Source organism: Microtus oregoni, unplaced genomic scaffold, assembly GCF_018167655.1.
Source record: "Microtus oregoni isolate MIOR12 unplaced genomic scaffold, Mior012 000004F_ref0000308, whole genome shotgun sequence".
NCBI lineage: Eukaryota > Metazoa > Chordata > Mammalia > Rodentia > Cricetidae > Microtus > Microtus oregoni.
In genome coordinates this window covers 46,375,922-46,393,483 of record NW_024543063.1, presented here as the reverse complement: position 1 = coordinate 46,393,483, position 17,562 = coordinate 46,375,922, and the positions used below count along the sequence as shown (strand labels likewise).

The following is a 17,562-nucleotide window of genomic DNA, read 5'->3' as shown; positions in this document are numbered from 1 at the left end:
TACCTTTCTTAGTTTTAGTTCCTATATGGTAATATTAGCAGACAGAGTTTACACTAACAAGAGCTCTTTGAGATTGTGATGTGTATTTTTCAGTGATGGAGATTGAACACAGGGTCTCATGTTTATATTAGACAAGTGTACCACCACTGGGGTACATCCCACCCCTTCAATAAAGTAAAATAATCTTAAGACCATAATAAATGATAATTGCTGAAAGCTGTAAATTAGAATTAGGAAAATCCAAAAAAGTAATTGAAAAGAAAAGGAAGTTTTGAAAACATTGAAGACAAAACTCTAGAAATAAAATTTAAATATTAAAAGGCCATTTTAGAAATGAAGACTAAAGAATGAAAAGGGTCTGAGAAGATAAATCAGCTTCCCATGAAGCACAAGGACTTGAGTTCAATCCCCAACATACATTAAAAAAAAAAAAATCAGGCGTGAAGTGTGCCCATCATTCCAGTCCTGGGAAGGTGGAGACAAGAAGACTCAGGGGGCTTGCAAGCCAGCCTGTCTAGCTGAATGGACAAGACTCAAGTTCAGTGCAAGACCCTGTTCCAAAAAGATGAGTACCTCTGGCTTCCACACACATGCATACACAACTGTACATAAAAAAAGAGAAAAGTATAAAAACAAGAACAAGAAAAAGCAGGGCAATAGTGTGAACGCCTTTAATCCCAGCAATGAGAGGCATAGGCAGGCAGATCTTAGTGTGTTCGAGGCCAGCCTGGTCTATAGAGCAAGTTCCAGGATATTCAAGACTTACACAGAGAAACCCTACCTCATAAAAACAAAAAACAGGGCTAGAAAAAAAAACTGGCTCTAGAGAAATTCCCAGGAATCCACAAGGATGACCCCAGCTAAGACCCTAACTAATAGAAGAGAGGGTGCCCAAAGTGGCCTTGCCCTGTAGTCAGACTGATGAATATCTTAAATATCACCATAGAACCTTCATCCAGCAACTGATGGAAACAGAGGCAGAGACCTACATCGGAGCACTGGACTAAGTTCCCAAAGTCCAGCTGAAGAGTGGGAAGAGTGAGAATATGAACAAAGAGGTCAAGACCACGGTGGGTTCACCCACTGAAATAGTCTGCCTGAGCTAATGGGAGCTCACCAATTCCAGTCAGATGGGGAAGGAACAAGCACAGGTCCAAACTAGTCCTTCTGAATGTGGTTGACAGTTGCATGGCTGGGGCAGACTGAGGAGCCACTGGAAGTGGCACCAGGATTCATTCCTACTGTTTGTACTGGCTTTTTGGGAACCTATTCTCTTTGGATAGATACTTTTCTCAGTCTAGATCTAGTAGGGAGGGCCTTGGACCTTCCCCAAAAGCAATGTGCCTTACCCTCGCTGTGGAGTGGGTAGGGGGTAGGGAGAGTAAGTGGAGGGAATAGGAGGAGGGGAGGGAGTGGGAATTTGGATTGGTATGTATAATGAAAAAAAATTGTTTTCTTTCAAAAAAAATTTTAAAAAAGTCTAATGTGGGATGTCCTTCTGTATATGTATTGCTTTTATTGGATAATGAATAAAGCTCCTTTGACCAATGGCTTAGCAGAGTAAAGCCAGGTAGGAAATCTGAACAGAGATATAGAGAGAGAGTAGGCGGAGTCAGAGAGATGCCATGTAACTGCTGAAGGAGAAAGATGTGCACTGGAACCTTACCTGTAGGCTGCAACCTTGTGGTGTTACACAGATTAAAAGAAATGAGTTAATTTAAGATGCAATAGTTAGTTAATAAGAAGCCTGAGCTAATGGGCCAAGCAGTGTTGTAATTAATATAGTTCGGTGTGATTATTTGGGTCTGGGCAGACGGGAAATGAAACAAGTAGCTCCTTTTACACAAGTCAAGTGGTGGTGGTACATGCCGTTAATCCCAGTACTCGGGAGGCAGATGTAGTCAGATCTCTGTGAGTTTGAGGCCAGTCTACAGAGCTAGTTCCAGGACAGCCAGGGTTGTTGCACAGGGAAACCCTGTCTCAAAAAACAAAAATAAATAAATAAATAAATGAGAGGGCTATTACACAGAGAAACCCTGCCTCAAAAAAAAAAAAAAAAAATGAATGAATGAATGAATAAGTTTCCTACCGCTGAGATTTATTTCTGGCCCTTTGTTTGTTTGAGACAGGGTCTTATGTAGCCTAGGCTGGCCTTGAACTCCTGATCCTCCTGCTGCCACCTCCCAAATGCTGGGATTATAAATATATGATACCATACTCAGCCGGATAGGGAATAACAATATATATTGTTATTGTGAAAGACACCAGCCCTTTATATAGTGTAACTCCAACTTTGAAACATTCTGAAAAAGACAACAGTGAAAATATCAGTGGTAGAGAAGTGCATAATCTCTGTACTTGGGAATCAAGGCTGGAAAATCACAAGTCTGATAGACTATTTTAGGCTGTAAATTTAGCTTAAGACCAGCTGGATTATGCACTGTGGGGTCCTATATCAAACAAGCAAGCAAGCAAAATTAGAGGCTGTCAGGAGTCTGGGGTAGGTGAGAGATAAATAGATGAGATCCAGCAGTTATTTATTTACTTTTTAACCTTTATTTTTTTATGTATGGGTATTTTGCCTGTACATCATGTGTGTGCAGTGCCCACAGAGACCAGAAGAGGGCACCGGATTCCCCTGGGACTGGAATTACAGATGGTTGTGAGTGGCCATGTGGATTCTGGGAATTGAACCTGAATCCTCTTAAGAGCAATTCATAAGTGCTCTTAACCCCTAAGTCATCTTTCCATCTCCTATTTATTTTAAAGCACTGTTAATTACACTGAGGGCTTTGCACATACTAGGCAAGGTCTCTACCACTAAGCCATATCCCCAAACCAATAAGGAATTTTTAGGGTACTGAAACCACTGTTTGATATTGTAATATCAAACATAGGACAGCATAGATTTGTTAAAATTCACAGAACTATATAACACAGAGTTAAACCCTAGTGTAAACTGTAGACTTCAGCTAAAAATGTATCAATATTAGTTAAATTATAACAACTCTATCACACTGAAAAATTATCACTAATAAGGGAAGCTGAAGGATAGGGGATAAATTTAAGTAGAGAATGGTTTCTGTAAACCTAAAACTGCCCTAAAAATAAAGTCTTTTAATAAAGAATAATGAATTATTGATACGTGTTAAAATATAGATAAGCCTCCAAAATATGCCAGACAGAAAAGGGCACATTATTCTATTTATAGAAAATATCCAAAAGAAGCAAATTCACAAAGAAAGAAATCAGATTAGTGTGACTGTCAGCAGCTATGAGAGTGAGAAATATGAGTGATTTTCTATGCAGAGACCATTTGCTCATTCTCGGCCACCCAGACCCAAAATAATCATACAGAAACTGTATTAATTGCAACACTGCTTGGTAAATAGCTTAAGCCTTTTTCTAGCTGCTCTTATGTCTTAAATTAACCCATTTCTATTATTTTATATTTTACCACGAGGTTCATGGTTTACCAGTAAGGTTCGGGCATCTGTCTCCTTAGACAGTTACATGGTGTCTCTCTGACTCTGCCTTATTTTCTCCTCTATCTCTGTTTGGAATTCCCACCTTGCTCTATTCTGTCCTGTCCTAGGCCCAATAAGCTTCTTTATTCATTAACCAATGGTAACAAGACACATTCACAGCATATAGAGGGGAAGCCCATATCACTAATAGGTCCATGAAAACATTCTGGAACTAGATAGTGGAAATGGTGGCTGTCCTTGTTAGCATTAACTGTCAATTTAAAGACAGCTTCAGTTAAAACTTTGCCTAGATCAGATTTGCTTATGGAAAATCTGTGGAGGATGCTCTTGATTATTAATTGATGTAGGAAGGCTCTAGGCAGAGCCTTACTCCTTGGCTGAGTAAGAAAGCCAGTAAAACAAAAGGTGAACCAGTAAGCAGCGTTCGTCCACAGCTCCTGACTCCAGGTTCCTGCTCTGAGTTCCCTCAACAATTAATTGTGACCTGGGAATATAAGTCAAATAAACCCTTTCGTGCAGTACATTTGGCCAAAAAGCAAACCAGAACCGTTATGTAACTCTCCAAATGTGCTAAAGGACCTTGATTTGTATACCTTAAAATGGTGAGTTTTATAGTATAGTAAAGTATAGTATCTTTTTTAAAATACAAAAAAAAAGATCCTGACTTTCATGATAGTGTATTGGAAACTTTATGATACATAATAATCTAATACCCTAAGATCCTTCTATTGTAAGAAAAGCTAAGGGCAATTAGTGATTCCATCAATGACCTGCAGGATTTCTCACGGGTTTCACTGCAGTCTCATTGGAAGAAGGGACAAAAGGGCATCAGGATTATCACTTCTTTAATAAACCATCACAGAGGCAGAATTCTTTTATGATTTGCATGAGGTGTTGGCTGTAAGAACATGTGCCTTTGTTTTTAGCCCTCATAAAGTGCTAACTACAAATAGATCAGAGAACTTATCAAACACTGCATTGTCATAGATAATAAGAACCCTTGAGCCGGGCGGTGGTGGCGCACGCCTTTAATCCCAGCACTTGGGAGGCAGATGCAGGTGGATCTCTATGAGTTCGAGGCCAGCCTGGTCTACAAGAGCTAGTTCCAGGACAGGAACCAAAAGCTACGGAGAAACCCTGTCTCGAAAAATAAAAAAAAAAAAAAAGAACCCTTGAATATGGGCTGGAGAGATGGCTCAGTGATTAAGTTCACTGAGTACCTTTTCAGAGGAGCCAGGTTCAATTCCCAGCATCCACATGACAGCTAACTTCAGTTCTAGTGGATCTAATGCCTTCTTCTGGCCTCCTCTGGCATCAGACACACATGTGGTGCACAGGCATACATGCAGGCAAAGAATTCATATACACTAAAATAAAATATAATTAAGGTACATGCCCCAATGGGCAAACACTCATTTTAATTGTAAAAACAAAACCTCAACTAATCTCTCTCTAAAAAGTCTTGAAAACAGAAAAGGGAACAGGGAAGTTGCCGGGAGTAGGAAGATCAGTGTATGGCGGACAAGAGGATGAGCAAGAGGAAGAAGTTTACAGAAACAATAGATGCAAATGCCTTAACAAAGCCCATTAATTTTTCTTTTATTTTTTTAAAATAATAAAAAATAAAACTAAAGGGCAAAAAGAGAACCATTTATAGCTACACTTGGAAGCTGAATTAATAACCTATCATAGAGCTTGTTTCTAATGACAATAAAACCATTTAAAAATATCTTCAGGAATTAAAGTGAAAAGACCTCCCATTAGCATCAATTATGATAATAACCACAATGGATTAGAGCATGCCAAATAGTCTTGAATCGATGATTCTGAGAAAGTAAAGCAGCCCTCATTAGTCACCAAAAAAAGGATGTTAATAAATAAACTCATTTTTAAAACTGGGTGGAGGGGTCGGGCGGTGGTGGCACACGCCTTTAATCTCAGCACTCGGGAGGCAGAGGCAGGCGGATCTCTGTGACTTCGAGACCAGCCTGGTCTACAAGAGCTAGTTCCAGGACAGGCTCCAAAACCACAGAGAAACCCTGTCTCGAAAAACAAAACAAAACAAAACTGGGTGGAACAAACAAACAAAATCAAACTTCAATCTTGCTGTTCCTACACAATTGGTGCCACAACAACAAATGGTTAGTGTGGAGACTTTTGTCTTTATAAAACTATTGCAGCTAATAAAAAAATGGAATTTCTTTTTTTTTTTTTTCGAGACAGGGTTTCTCTGTGGTTTTGGAGCCTGTCCTGGAACTAGCTCTTGTAGACCAGGCTGGTCTCGAAGTCACAGAGATCCGCCTGCCTCTGCCTCCCAAGTGCTGGGATTAAAGGTGTGCGCCACCACCGCCCGGGTAAAAAATGGAATTTCTGTAATGCCTACTGAATTAACAGACCTGGGCAATCATGTTCAATGGCTACCCTAAATATAAAGAACATCAGGCATTACATACTTCCTCACAGAAGCACACAGTGTTATCCATGAAGCGTTGTGTGAAAACGGCACATACAAATCAAACTTGAACTTTATTAAATCTCATATAACTTCTAATGAGGCAATACAGGGAACAAGAAAAAAATGATAAACATCTTTTAGGGATAATATAGTAGGTAAAATCCAGATGATAATGAACTCTTTAAATACAATAATATAATAAGGCACGTTTCCTCAAATATGATGAAAATTCAAGGAAAAAAGTGGGTAATATTTAGAACAAGTTTAAAACATATATCAACAAACTGGCATACAGACTTTATATAGATTTTTTAAATTATGGCCCAACGGGAGAAATGATAGTGTTGGTTGAATATTTGATATTAGGGACTTATTATAGTTAGGCATTGTAATCAGAGACTGCTCGTTTGTTTCCCAGCTGCCCAGACCCAAATAATCACATAGAAATTATATTAATTACAACACTGTTTGGCCAATGACTCAGGCATATTCCTGGATAACTCTTATATCTTAAATTAACCCATTTCTATTAATCTGTGTATCACAACACTGTGGTTCCGGTGAGCATCTTTCTCCTTCATGGTGTCTCCTAGACTCCTCTCTCTCTCTCTCTCTCTCTCTCTCTCTCTCTCTCTCTCTCTTCTCTCTCTGTATCTCTGTTCTGATGTCCCTCCTGGTTTTACTCTGCTAAGCCATTGGCTGAAACAACTTCTTTATTAACCAATGATGATAAAACATTTTCATAGCATACAGAGGAGAATCCCACATTTAAGGCATGAAGGCACATGCCTTTAATACTAGCACTTTAGAGACAGAGGCAGATGGAGCTCTGAGTTCAAGACCAGCCTGGTCTGCATAGTGAGTTCTAGGCAGGCCAAGGCTACATGAATGAGACCTTGACTCAACCTACTCCCACCCTCCACAAAGAAGTTATTATTGAGGCTGGAGATGCAACCTAGTGGTAGAATGCCTCACATGTATAAGGATTCAATCCTAAACAATAACTGCACACACACACACACACACACACACACACACACACACACACACGAAGTTACTGCTATAGCTAAAGCACTATGTATTAGAAGCCTTAGGTAGTACTTGAGATACTATATTAGATAAGATCATAGGAGTGTCCGGAAAGAAATGTATTCCAGAGAAAATGTAACAATACTGTTTATACATTTAAAGACATTGTATCAGCAATTTAAAAATGAACAGAACAAGTTTGGTGGTGGTGGCACATGCCTTTAATCCAAGCACCTGGGAGACAGAAGCAGGTGGTTCTCTGTGAATTTGAGGCCAGACTGGTCTTCCAGAGGTCCTGAGTACAATTCCCAGAAACCATATGTGGTGCACAACAATTTATAATGAGATCTGGTGCCCTCTACTGGTATGCAGACAGAACACTGTACACATGATAAATAAATAAATCTTAAAAATAAATAAATAAAATAATTTATGGTCTAGGGAGAGAGTTCAGTTTATAAAATGCTTGCCTTATAAGAGGACTGGAATTTGTATCCTTGGTACTCACATGAATATTGGGCAGATGTAGTGGTCTACTTGTAATTCTAGCACTGGAAAAGCAGAAACAGGTCATCCCAGGAGCAAGTGATCTAGATAGACTAGTCCATTTCATTAGCTCTGGGTTCAATGGAGAGACTACCTCATTGTGGCGAGAAATTGAGGAAGATTTCCAGTGTTATCCTGGTCCCTCCACAGACATGCTCAGATACCATACAGACATGAAACAAAGAAGTTGCCGTCAGCTATCTTAGATGGAATATTTGGTTATTTGAGGAGTTCTTATCTCTGAAAATACATGACAATATATTTATGGATGAAATTATATGTCTAGGATTTGCTTTGAAATAATTAGTGCCGAAGTTTAGGAGTAGAAAGATGGTAGAATATGTAAGAAAAAGGATCGACTATGAATTGATAACTGTTGAGGTAAAGTGACAGGAGTTCAGTACTCTGTTATCTCTACTCTTTCATACATGGGAAATAGTCATAGAAAAATTATAAAATTGCAGGGAATAGTTATTTAATCCCAACACTCAGGAGGCAGAGGCAGGTGTATATCTGTGAGTTTAAGGCCAGTTTGTTCTAAATAGTAAATCCCTGGACAGTCAGAGCTACCTAGTGAGACCCTATCTCAAATAAATAAAAAATAAAATAAAATAAAATGCTTATATATGTATAGGATATTTCTGGAAATCTGGTAATAGTAATTGTCTTTAGGAAGAGGAACCAGGCCTGTAAGACAGGGAGGCAAAGTAAAGACTTATTCTTTGTTTTACAATTATAATATCTAGAGTGTAATAAATTAACTACTTTAGCAGATTTTTTGTTTGTTTGTTTTATTTTTTTGTTTTGTTTTTGAGACAGGGTTTCACTGTGTAGCCCTGGCTGTCCTGAAACTTGCTCTGTAGGCCAGGGTGGGCTCAAACTCAGTGATCCACCTGCCTCTGTCTCCTGAGTACTGGGATTAAAGGTGTGCACCACCACCCGGCTAATAGCCTTTTTAAGGAACACATAGTTACAGATATTTTCTCTGCTAAATAATTCATCATCAACATGTGTTGCTCAACATGTTCTAGTACATTTTGCTTATGCACTGTTCTTGACCCCATATTAAACCCTTCAGGTGCCATTTTACTTCTGTATTCTTCTTTATAGTCTTAAAAACTTCTCATTTTAACTTATTTCCTCTCTCAAACATATCCTTTCCTCCTCATTCTACCTGAATATGGTTTCCCTACTTCCCTGAAACTCTCTTTGTCTAAGTTGTCAATGAGCTACTAGTGTACAAAGGACCAGTCTACAGAGCTTTTATCTGATCTCTTGTATATTTATTAAAGATTTAAAATTGTTTTATCTGGCTGGGGTTGGTGGTGCGCACCTTTAATTCCAGCACATGGGAGCCCGAGACAGATTCCTGTGAGTTTGGGGACAGCCTAGTCTAAATACTGAAGAGATCCTATGTTAAATACAGCTCTGTGTGTGTGTGTGTGTGTGTGTGTGTGTGTGTGTGTTCGAATGCCATAATTCGTTCTAGCTGGAGAATGGGAGGGGTATATGCCCTCTCCCACAAATATCATTATTTTTTGTTTTCTTTTTTCTTTTTTTTTTTAAAGACTAGATCTCATGTTTGTGGATTCAGTCAGTCCTTGTACCTCAGCCTCCCTAGTAGCTGGGATTATTGGTATGCACCACAATGGTTAGCTTTGTGCCTCTCCATCCTCAATACCAAGGTGAATTAATACTATAAAATATTAACAGAAGGAAAGACAGATGTGTACCAAGCCAATGAAGCTGACTTTATCTGACTTGTAAAATAGGGGGTTCACAACAGTTTTGAAAGGAAAATATGTGCCACGCTGAGGATGTTGCCCAGTTGGTAGAATGCTTGCCTAGCATGCGCTGAGCCCTAGACTTGACTCCTCAGAACTGCATAAGACTGGGTAGAGGGGCAAGTTTGAGGGTAGACTTTCACGGCAATCGCCTTTCAAATGACCATTACCTCCTCAGGGGACTGACTTTTGTCTTTAAAAAGACATGAGACCTTGTCTCATACAAACATATATATTTATATATATGAAAGGTCTGCATCAATTTATACATTAATCAAACTGTTATCTTTGGCTACAGAAAAAAAGTTGTATCATCTTTATTGTTCACATAGTATTTAACTTACCAGCATATACTAATTTTTATAACTTAAAAATTTTAAATTATTAATTAAAAATCCCGATATTTTCTTGTTTTACAAATGAGAAAAGTAGAGGAAGCAGGAAAGAAGTGTTTGTTATGGCTATAGCACAGACTTTGGATTAAGTCTTGGATTAATAAACCCTGTCTGTCCCACCAGCTCTGTGACTCTGGGCAAGAGTCTAATCTAATTTTACTGATTTGTAAAATGGGAATCATAACAGCATCTGCCTAGTAAGCTTGTTTTGGAGATTAAATGCAAGTAAGGCATTTAACACAACGAGTGGCAATAATGATATAATAAACTTATTAGGGAAGTAAGAGTTTAATTAGGAATATTGAAGACTTTCCCAGCTTTCTTCCTTCTTAGTCTCTCAGAAAGCAAACTATGTGAGTCAGACCCGGGCAGAGGCAATGTTCAGCATCTCTCAGTATTTATTACCTTTAGGGTGAAGGCAAGGCCGGGGCTCTGAGCTTAGTATTTCACATAAAGCCTCTCTGGGCTTTTAAAAGGGAACATCCAGATTGATCAAAGAGAGACGGAAGTTCTTGAAGTTCTTGAGAACGGATGATGGAATAGGGGTGTTCTTTCCCAAGGCATCCCAACCTGGAAAAGTCCTCCTAAGTGACTGCCAAAATTAACGCCCCTTGTGCCTCCTCAGCAGCGCCCACCACCACTCTTGTCCTTCTCAACCCTTCCCCTCTCTCACCAATATCCATTTCCTTCCACTAAAGGAGACTTCTGTCAAACTCTGTCACTTGCCATAAGGGTCTCTTCCTGCCTGTTAGTACTTCACACTCCTTTCCTTCAATTTCTCATCCTCTGCCACAGACTATCCTCTTACTTCGTTCCGCACCTCAGTGTAACCCTTCTGCCTCAGTTTCCCCTTTCTCCTCCTCAGGAACTGCTCCCCTGCAGTTCTCTTGCCTCCACCTGGGTTTCCCTTCAGCCTCTGACCCACGCTCCCGACCCACGCCCTCCTGGTTCGGCCCTACCCGACTGCTCCAGGGTCAGCGCCCCCAGGCGGCGGAGACCCTCCTCGTCCAGATCCCATTGCTCCGCCATTCGCGCCCGCCGCTCACCTGCCACGGCTCGCGAGACCGCCCCGCGCTCGCCAGGCCACGCCCCTCGCGCCAGGCCCCGCCCCCGCCCCGCCCACTAGCTGAGGACCTCGGTTTTCTAGGTGCCGTTAGAGGACGGGTCACGTGCCTATCCGCCTGCCACAGAAGTTAGGACTATGGTATGGAGCCCGTCCCGGAGAAGGGCGCCAAAACCACGGAGGTGGCCAGTGGGGGAGTTGGAGCCCAGAATGTAGGCGTTGGGAATAGGGATCTGACTCGATGAGGGTCGGAAGGCGGCCCCAGCTTAGAAGAATCTGGGGAGGGCGTGGATGAGTAGCTGCGAGAACATGCTGTCTTTAGCGGTGAACTGCTTGTTCTACAGCACTGAGAATTTGAGGGGCGTCAGGTTTGAGGGGTGGAGGAGGTTTGTCTCTTTGAGGGATGGAGGCCTTAGTACCTTAAAGCCCAGGTTCGTTCTAGACATTGAGCTAAACGGGAGTGACCTTTAAAGGCGAAATCCACATCTGACAGTGACAGTTGGGGGGGGGGGCAGATTTTGGAGGCCTGATGGAAATTCCCGAAGTTAGGAGAAACTTGGCTCTGGGGAGCCGAGTCCTGGCTTCAGGGCACTGAGGTCCTATCGCTCTAATTTGATTTGGAAGAAGGTCGTATGGAAATGAGATGCTCTTTGGAATGGAGTTGGGATGGCTAAAAACCGCCCTACATCCCGTAGTGGTCTAGCAAGAAGCCATTTTTTCAAGTACTGCAGGTTCCCTAGCTGCTATGACCGGAGGCTCTCCCCCAAGCGGAATAGTTCTGCACTAGTAATGCCCTGAACAGTCTTTGGGGAAGAAAGCTCTGGGAAGAACAGTTACTTTCCTAACTTTGACCAGAAAGTGTCCCTTGAAAGTCCTATGGGTGACACGTGAAGCAAGTACTTGAACCAAGACACCCCCCCTTTTTTATATAAATTAATTTAACTTTATTTTCTTGTTCTGAAGGTGTCAGATTCCCTGGAACTGGACTTTTAGACAGTTGCGAGCTACCATGTGGGTGCTAGGAACTGAACTCAGGTCCGCTAGAAGAGCAGCCAATGCTCTTAACCACTAAGCCGTCTCTCTAGTCCCCGACCCTTTTCTTTAATAAGAGCTCAGCCTCCAAGGAGCAGGTTTAGTTTAGCATTCAAGTATGCCAAAACACATATCTCTGCTGAGCCTTCAACTGGCTAGGTACCTTCAAAGAGAACAGGATGAAAATCAAATCCTTGTATATCTGTGCTTTCTGATAAAGGTGGAGTCCTTATTTACTCTCAGTTTATCATGTCCAGCCTCGATCACATTTAGAAGGCATGGAACTCAAAATGGCATCATTGGATTAGTTTTTCCAGTTCTGCTTCTGAGTCATGAACCCATTATATAATCTGTATTCTTTCTCTTCACATCTGCCTAGAGCTTTTCTAGTCTTAAAGTGGCATGTGTAATGGTTCCTCTTTATTTCAGAAATTAGACACGGTTTACTGTAGAAGAAATGCCCCTCTTCTTTATTACAAGGATTTATTCTTTTTCAGAATTAGAGATGCAGATTTTTGGTGGAAGAGGAAGGTATTCCTTTCTTGAACAACCACCTTGTACTTTAATAGTCTTGTACCCACAGCCACCATCATTCCTAGAAAATTTTAATCTTTTTAGTTAGCATACAAGCTAGTGGGTTCCACTGTGACATTTTCAAATACATATATCATTTGACTTTGTTTGCTGTGCCTTTCTCCCCTTAAGCAGTCCCACTCTCTGTTCTTATGTCCCATTACCCTCTTTTTCCCCTTCCTTTAGACCTCTTCTCCTCGTATAGGCCCCTTTCAACTTTCATATCATATGTATATACGTATAAATCTATATTTCATGTATGAAAGAAAACACGAACCTGTAGTAATAAGAGCGACGGCGGGGCTGCGTCCCCAACACCCCAGCCGCCTGCTCGGCTAGCTTATGCCCGAAATAACAACACACAAACTGTATTCATTTAAACACCGCTTGGCCCATTTCTATCTAACCTCTTCTAGGCTAATTCTCACATATTAATTTAGCCCATTTCTAATCATCTGTGTTGCGCCCCTAGGTGCGCTTACCAGGAAGATTCTAGCCTATGTCCATCCTGGGTCGGAGCTTCTTAGCGTGCGTCTGCCCAGGAGCCAGGAGCATGGCGTCTCTCTCAGGCGTCTGCTCCCGAGAGGAGAGCTGCGAGTCTCTGAGCTCACTTCCTCTTCCTCCCAGCATTTTGTTCTGTTTACTCCTCCCACCTATCCTCTAACCAATAAAATGGGCCAACGCAGTTCCTTTATTAGCCAATGACCTTCCTCCATCATTTCCCCTTTTTCGGTTTAAACAAAAAAAAAAGGCTTTACTTTAACATAGCAAAATTACATATAACAAAACAGTTATCAAGTAAAAGTTACAATAATCTTTATCATAACTAAGGAAAACTATAACTTTAACTAACTATTCTTAACTCCACCAAAGACTCCAGAAAGATATAATATTACCTAAGTAAACAAGAACTAAGAAACTTCAAACTCTAGAAATGACAAAGACATTTCGCTGCCTGGACAGTCACCCAAAGTTCTTTTGTACCGTTGGGGCATCCATCTTCAGCCTTCAGGCCCATGGTATCCAGCAGACATTTCCATAAAGCAGGAAAATTCAAAGTCAGTTCAGTCACTATCTGTTGTGTCCTGCAGAATGTCTCACAGACTCTTTCATGAATCAGGAACCCGGAAAGATCATCTCACCTTAGGCAAGTTCAGTAGTCCTCTCTCTGCGGGTTCTCTGTGTCCAGTTTATGCAATAGTCCAGGCAAGAGCAGTTTCTTGCCCAAATGGCTATCAAACTCCATAACGAGCCTCTTCGATGCCCATCTTCCTCTTGAAGTACATTGGTGCTGCCAGGAGCAGAGTGACTCATTGTCATGAAAAGTCCTCAGTTATTAAAACATTAAATGTCCTATTCTGTAATCTTTGAAAGACATGAAGAATGTCTATCTAAAATATATCTCTATATATCTAGAAAACCTAATTAACATGACTACAAGCTTTACTATTATCGATGATTATCCATTAACAACCTATATTTCTTAATTATACAGTACATATTTAAATGAACTACACAATCACAATACCTTAATCAAAATCAGAAACACTTATACATATAACAAAATAGACCTTAAATCTCTATCAATAAAGCAAAATCTATACTAATGTAAATTATTCATACCTATATCATATCCCCCTTTAAATGTGAAAGAACGTTTATAAACCATATTTGGGAACATGGACGCAGTTTTTTCTCTCCAAACTGCTTCCTGCTGAATGGGGGCGTCATTAATTGGGTCTTTCATGGTATAACCTGTGTGCTAGTTTCATCTCAGTTGGCAGTTGAGCAAAGCAATTTTCTGAAGATGTTCACAGCAACCCTTCAGGAGGACGTGGTTCATCATACCATATCGGGATAAATGCAATCCACAAGGTCTGATCCTCTGTGAAAACAAAAGAAGAATCTCTTTTCCAAAGTATCATATCCTTAGATCCAAATTCTGATACGCTCATGATATCCGTTCTGGTTCCACTTGGCAGCCCATATAATGAAATGTCTCTCTGTACTTAGCTCCTTCACAGTCAAAAATTTTAAAGAAAACACAATGTACATAATCCAGACTCTCTGTGAATTTTCCATATTTACGTGGCTTATTTTTACTCTATCACTTTACTTTATTCTGTCTCTTTAAAGACTTTACCTTTTTTTTTAACCATTAATTTTATTCTCTATATTCTTTTTCTTCTCTCTCCCAAGCCTACGTACATTCATGCAACAGTGTGACTCATTTAGTGGTCTGAATCTATCCTATTGTGAATCTGCAATTTTTTACTATCCAGGAGCACTTTTGATTTGCGCCTTTAAATCACTAGGTGCTTAAGAATCTAAGCTGTGACATTCCTAGGTTAACTTTTTGCTTTTTGAGCGTATATCTTTGACCTGGAATAACTCTGTAGACCAGGCTGTCTTTGGACTCTCAGAGATCCGCCTGTCTCTGCCTCCCAGGCATTGGGATTAAAGGTGTTTGCTACTACACCTTGAACTCACAGAGATCTGTTAGTCTCTGCCTTCTAGGCACTGGGATTAAAGGCGTGTGCTACCACACACAACAACTCTCTTCCTTTTTTTGTTTTTTACTTTAAGAACTTCAACTTTTAGTCTGCATATATTTTTAACACACTTTAAACCATTCAGAAATTTTCTTTGTCTTTGAATCTCTCTTTACTGTATATCTCTCTTTTTCTGACCACAAGAGTCTTTCATTTACCAAGCAATATCAGTAGGATTAAAGGCGTGGCTTTGCCGGCTGGATCCAGCCCATTCCTTAGCTTTCCAGCCTCATGGCTGAGGTACTGGCTGTAGCCAGCAAGCGAGCTTCAGCAGCCTGTGCTTGCAAACCGCACAAACCGCCTTCGTAAAAGAGTCAGAGTTTGTCCTGGCAGGACAGCCCAGAAAGCCGGCATTTTTAAACGGCACAGCTTTTTTCCTGCTATGGCTGAAAACCGAAAAGCATGCGTTCAGCTTTTCGTCAACACCATTTAAGTGTTTCGTGGCAGGACCTCTTAATGAGCTGCAGGCTTTGCAGCTAAAGCTGAGTCAGGAAGCCTCTCTTAGATGAAAGCGCATGCTTGCCTCTAACAAGCAGAGCAGACCCGAGAACACAGCGAGTCTAGTTGCCATCAAACAAATCATAGCACTTTACTCCAAATGCTCTATTCAAAAGCTCTGTCTCCCGCAGGAGCAAGAGCGGCACAGCCCCAGGAAGTCGCGCTTTAAAATGACACAGCGTTTTTTTTTTCTGCTACTGTTGCCGAATCAGGAAATCTCTCTACAGCACACCACCAACAAACAGCAAAAATCTGTGTTAAACTCTCTTTTCCTTATTTTTAAGCCTTCTCAGGTTTTTTAAGTGGGTTTAGTCCATCACGTGGGGCGCCATATGTAGTAATAAGAGCGACGGCGGGGCTGCGTCCCCAACACCCCAGCCGCCTGCTCGGCTAGCTTATGCCCGAAATAACAACACACAAACTGTATTCATTTAAACACCGCTTGGCCCATTTCTATCTAACCTCTTCTAGGCTAATTCTCACATATTAATTTAGCCCATTTCTAATCATCTGTGTTGCGCCCCTAGGTGTGCTTACCGGGAAGATTCTAGCCTATGTCCATCCTGGGTCGGAGCTTCTTAGCGTGCGTCTGCCCAGGAGCCAGGAGCATGGCGTCTCTCTCAGGCGTCTGCTCCCGAGAGGAGAGCTGCGAGTCTCTGAGCTCACTTCCTCTTCCTCCCAGCATTTTGTTCTGTTTACTCCTCCCACCTATCCTCTAACCAATAAAATGGGCCAACGCAGTTCCTTTATTAGCCAATGACCTTCCTCCATCACGAACCTAGCTTATTTATCTCCAGTTCCTTCCATTTTCCTGCAAATACCAGAATGTCATTCTTTACAGCTGAATAAAATCCCTTGTGTATATCTACTGCATTATCTATTCATCTGTTGATGTGCTTTTAAGCTGGTTTCATATCTTGGCTATTGTGAATAGTGCAGTAATATTCATGGATGTGCAAGTATATCTATGGCATGCTGATTTAGAATTCTTTAGTACATAGTGGTTAATTTTCATGGTCAGCCTGACCAGAGTTGGAATTACTTAAGAGGCACTTTTCTAGGAATGTCTGTGAATATATTTCTAGAGAAATTTAGCCAAGGAAGAAGAGTTGCTTTGAATGCAGCAGCACCACCTCATGGTCTTTGGTACCTGCCTGAATAAAAAGGAGGCAGGAGCGTCAGCATGCTTTGTGCTTTCTGATTGTCCCAGATGTGAGGAGCCCTAGCTTTATGCTTCTGCTCCCAAGAACTCTATCACACCTCCTCTGCTTTGCTGGACTGAATGCTCTTAAACCCTGAGCCAAAACAAATCCTTCTTCAGTTGCTTTTATTATTATTAAATGTGTCCGTGTGGGTGCTGGGTGCACATGCCATGGCACACACGTAGAGGTCAGAGGGCAACTTTGTGGAATCAGTTCTTTTCTTCCAATTTGACATGGGTTCCATGGATTAAGCCCAGGTCACCAGGCTTGCGCAGCAAGTGTCTTTGCCCACAGAGCCATCTGGTGGTCCCTTAAATTGCTTTATACAAATACAAAGTATTTGGTCACAGCATTGAGAAAAATAATTGTTACAAGGTATATATCCACAAGTGGTGCTAGTTGAGTGGTGTTTCTGTGTTTGGTGCTTTAGAACTCTCCATAATAGATTTCTGCAGAAGCAGCCCCGATTTAGCATTTGTTGTTGTTTTCGTCTTGTTATTGTAAAATCTAGTTTTATCACTTTTATGTTTTATGTCTGTATGCATATGAACATACACATACGTGTGTGGGTGCCATTGGAGGCCAGAAAAGGGTGCTTCATTCCTAACGCTGTAGATACAGGTAGATGTGAGGTGCTCCACATGGGTACCAGGAAAGGAACTACAGTCCTCTGGAAGAGCAAAATGTGTTTTTGTTTTTGTTTAGTTTTTCAGACAAGGTTTCTCTCCGCTGGGATTAAAGGTGTGCAACACCACCACCCTATGCAACAAGTGTTCTTAACCATTGAACATCTCTTCAGCCCCAAATTTGTGCTGTTTTCTTGAAGGATAGTCATTCTGACTTGATGAGATGGACTTCCAGTGCAGTTTTAATTTGTATTTCTCTGATAGCTTAGGCCGCCTTATCTCACCCTTTGAGAGCTGTCACTTCAGGTCTACCTATTTA

At 41.0% G+C, this 17,562-nt stretch overlaps 2 protein-coding genes across 4 annotated transcripts in view; one reads left to right on the top strand and one right to left on the bottom strand.

Annotated features, from left to right (window-relative positions):
- Positions 1–10,726, bottom strand: part of Lrrc36 (leucine rich repeat containing 36) — a 55,896-nt gene extending 45,170 nt beyond the window's left edge. For all 3 annotated transcript variants that reach the window (XM_041650676.1, XM_041650675.1, XM_041650677.1), the window contains exon 1: positions 10,657–10,726. In XM_041650676.1, coding sequence (XP_041506610.1) covers positions 10,657–10,726 — 70 coding nt within the window. The remainder of the gene's footprint in view (positions 1–10,656) is intronic.
- Positions 10,727–10,903: 177 nt separating this feature from the next.
- Positions 10,904–17,562, top strand: part of Kctd19 (potassium channel tetramerization domain containing 19) — a 38,696-nt gene continuing 32,037 nt past the window's right edge. Inside the window, exon 1 of the mRNA XM_041650534.1 lies at positions 10,904–10,972. Coding sequence (XP_041506468.1) covers positions 10,904–10,972 — 69 coding nt within the window. The remainder of the gene's footprint in view (positions 10,973–17,562) is intronic.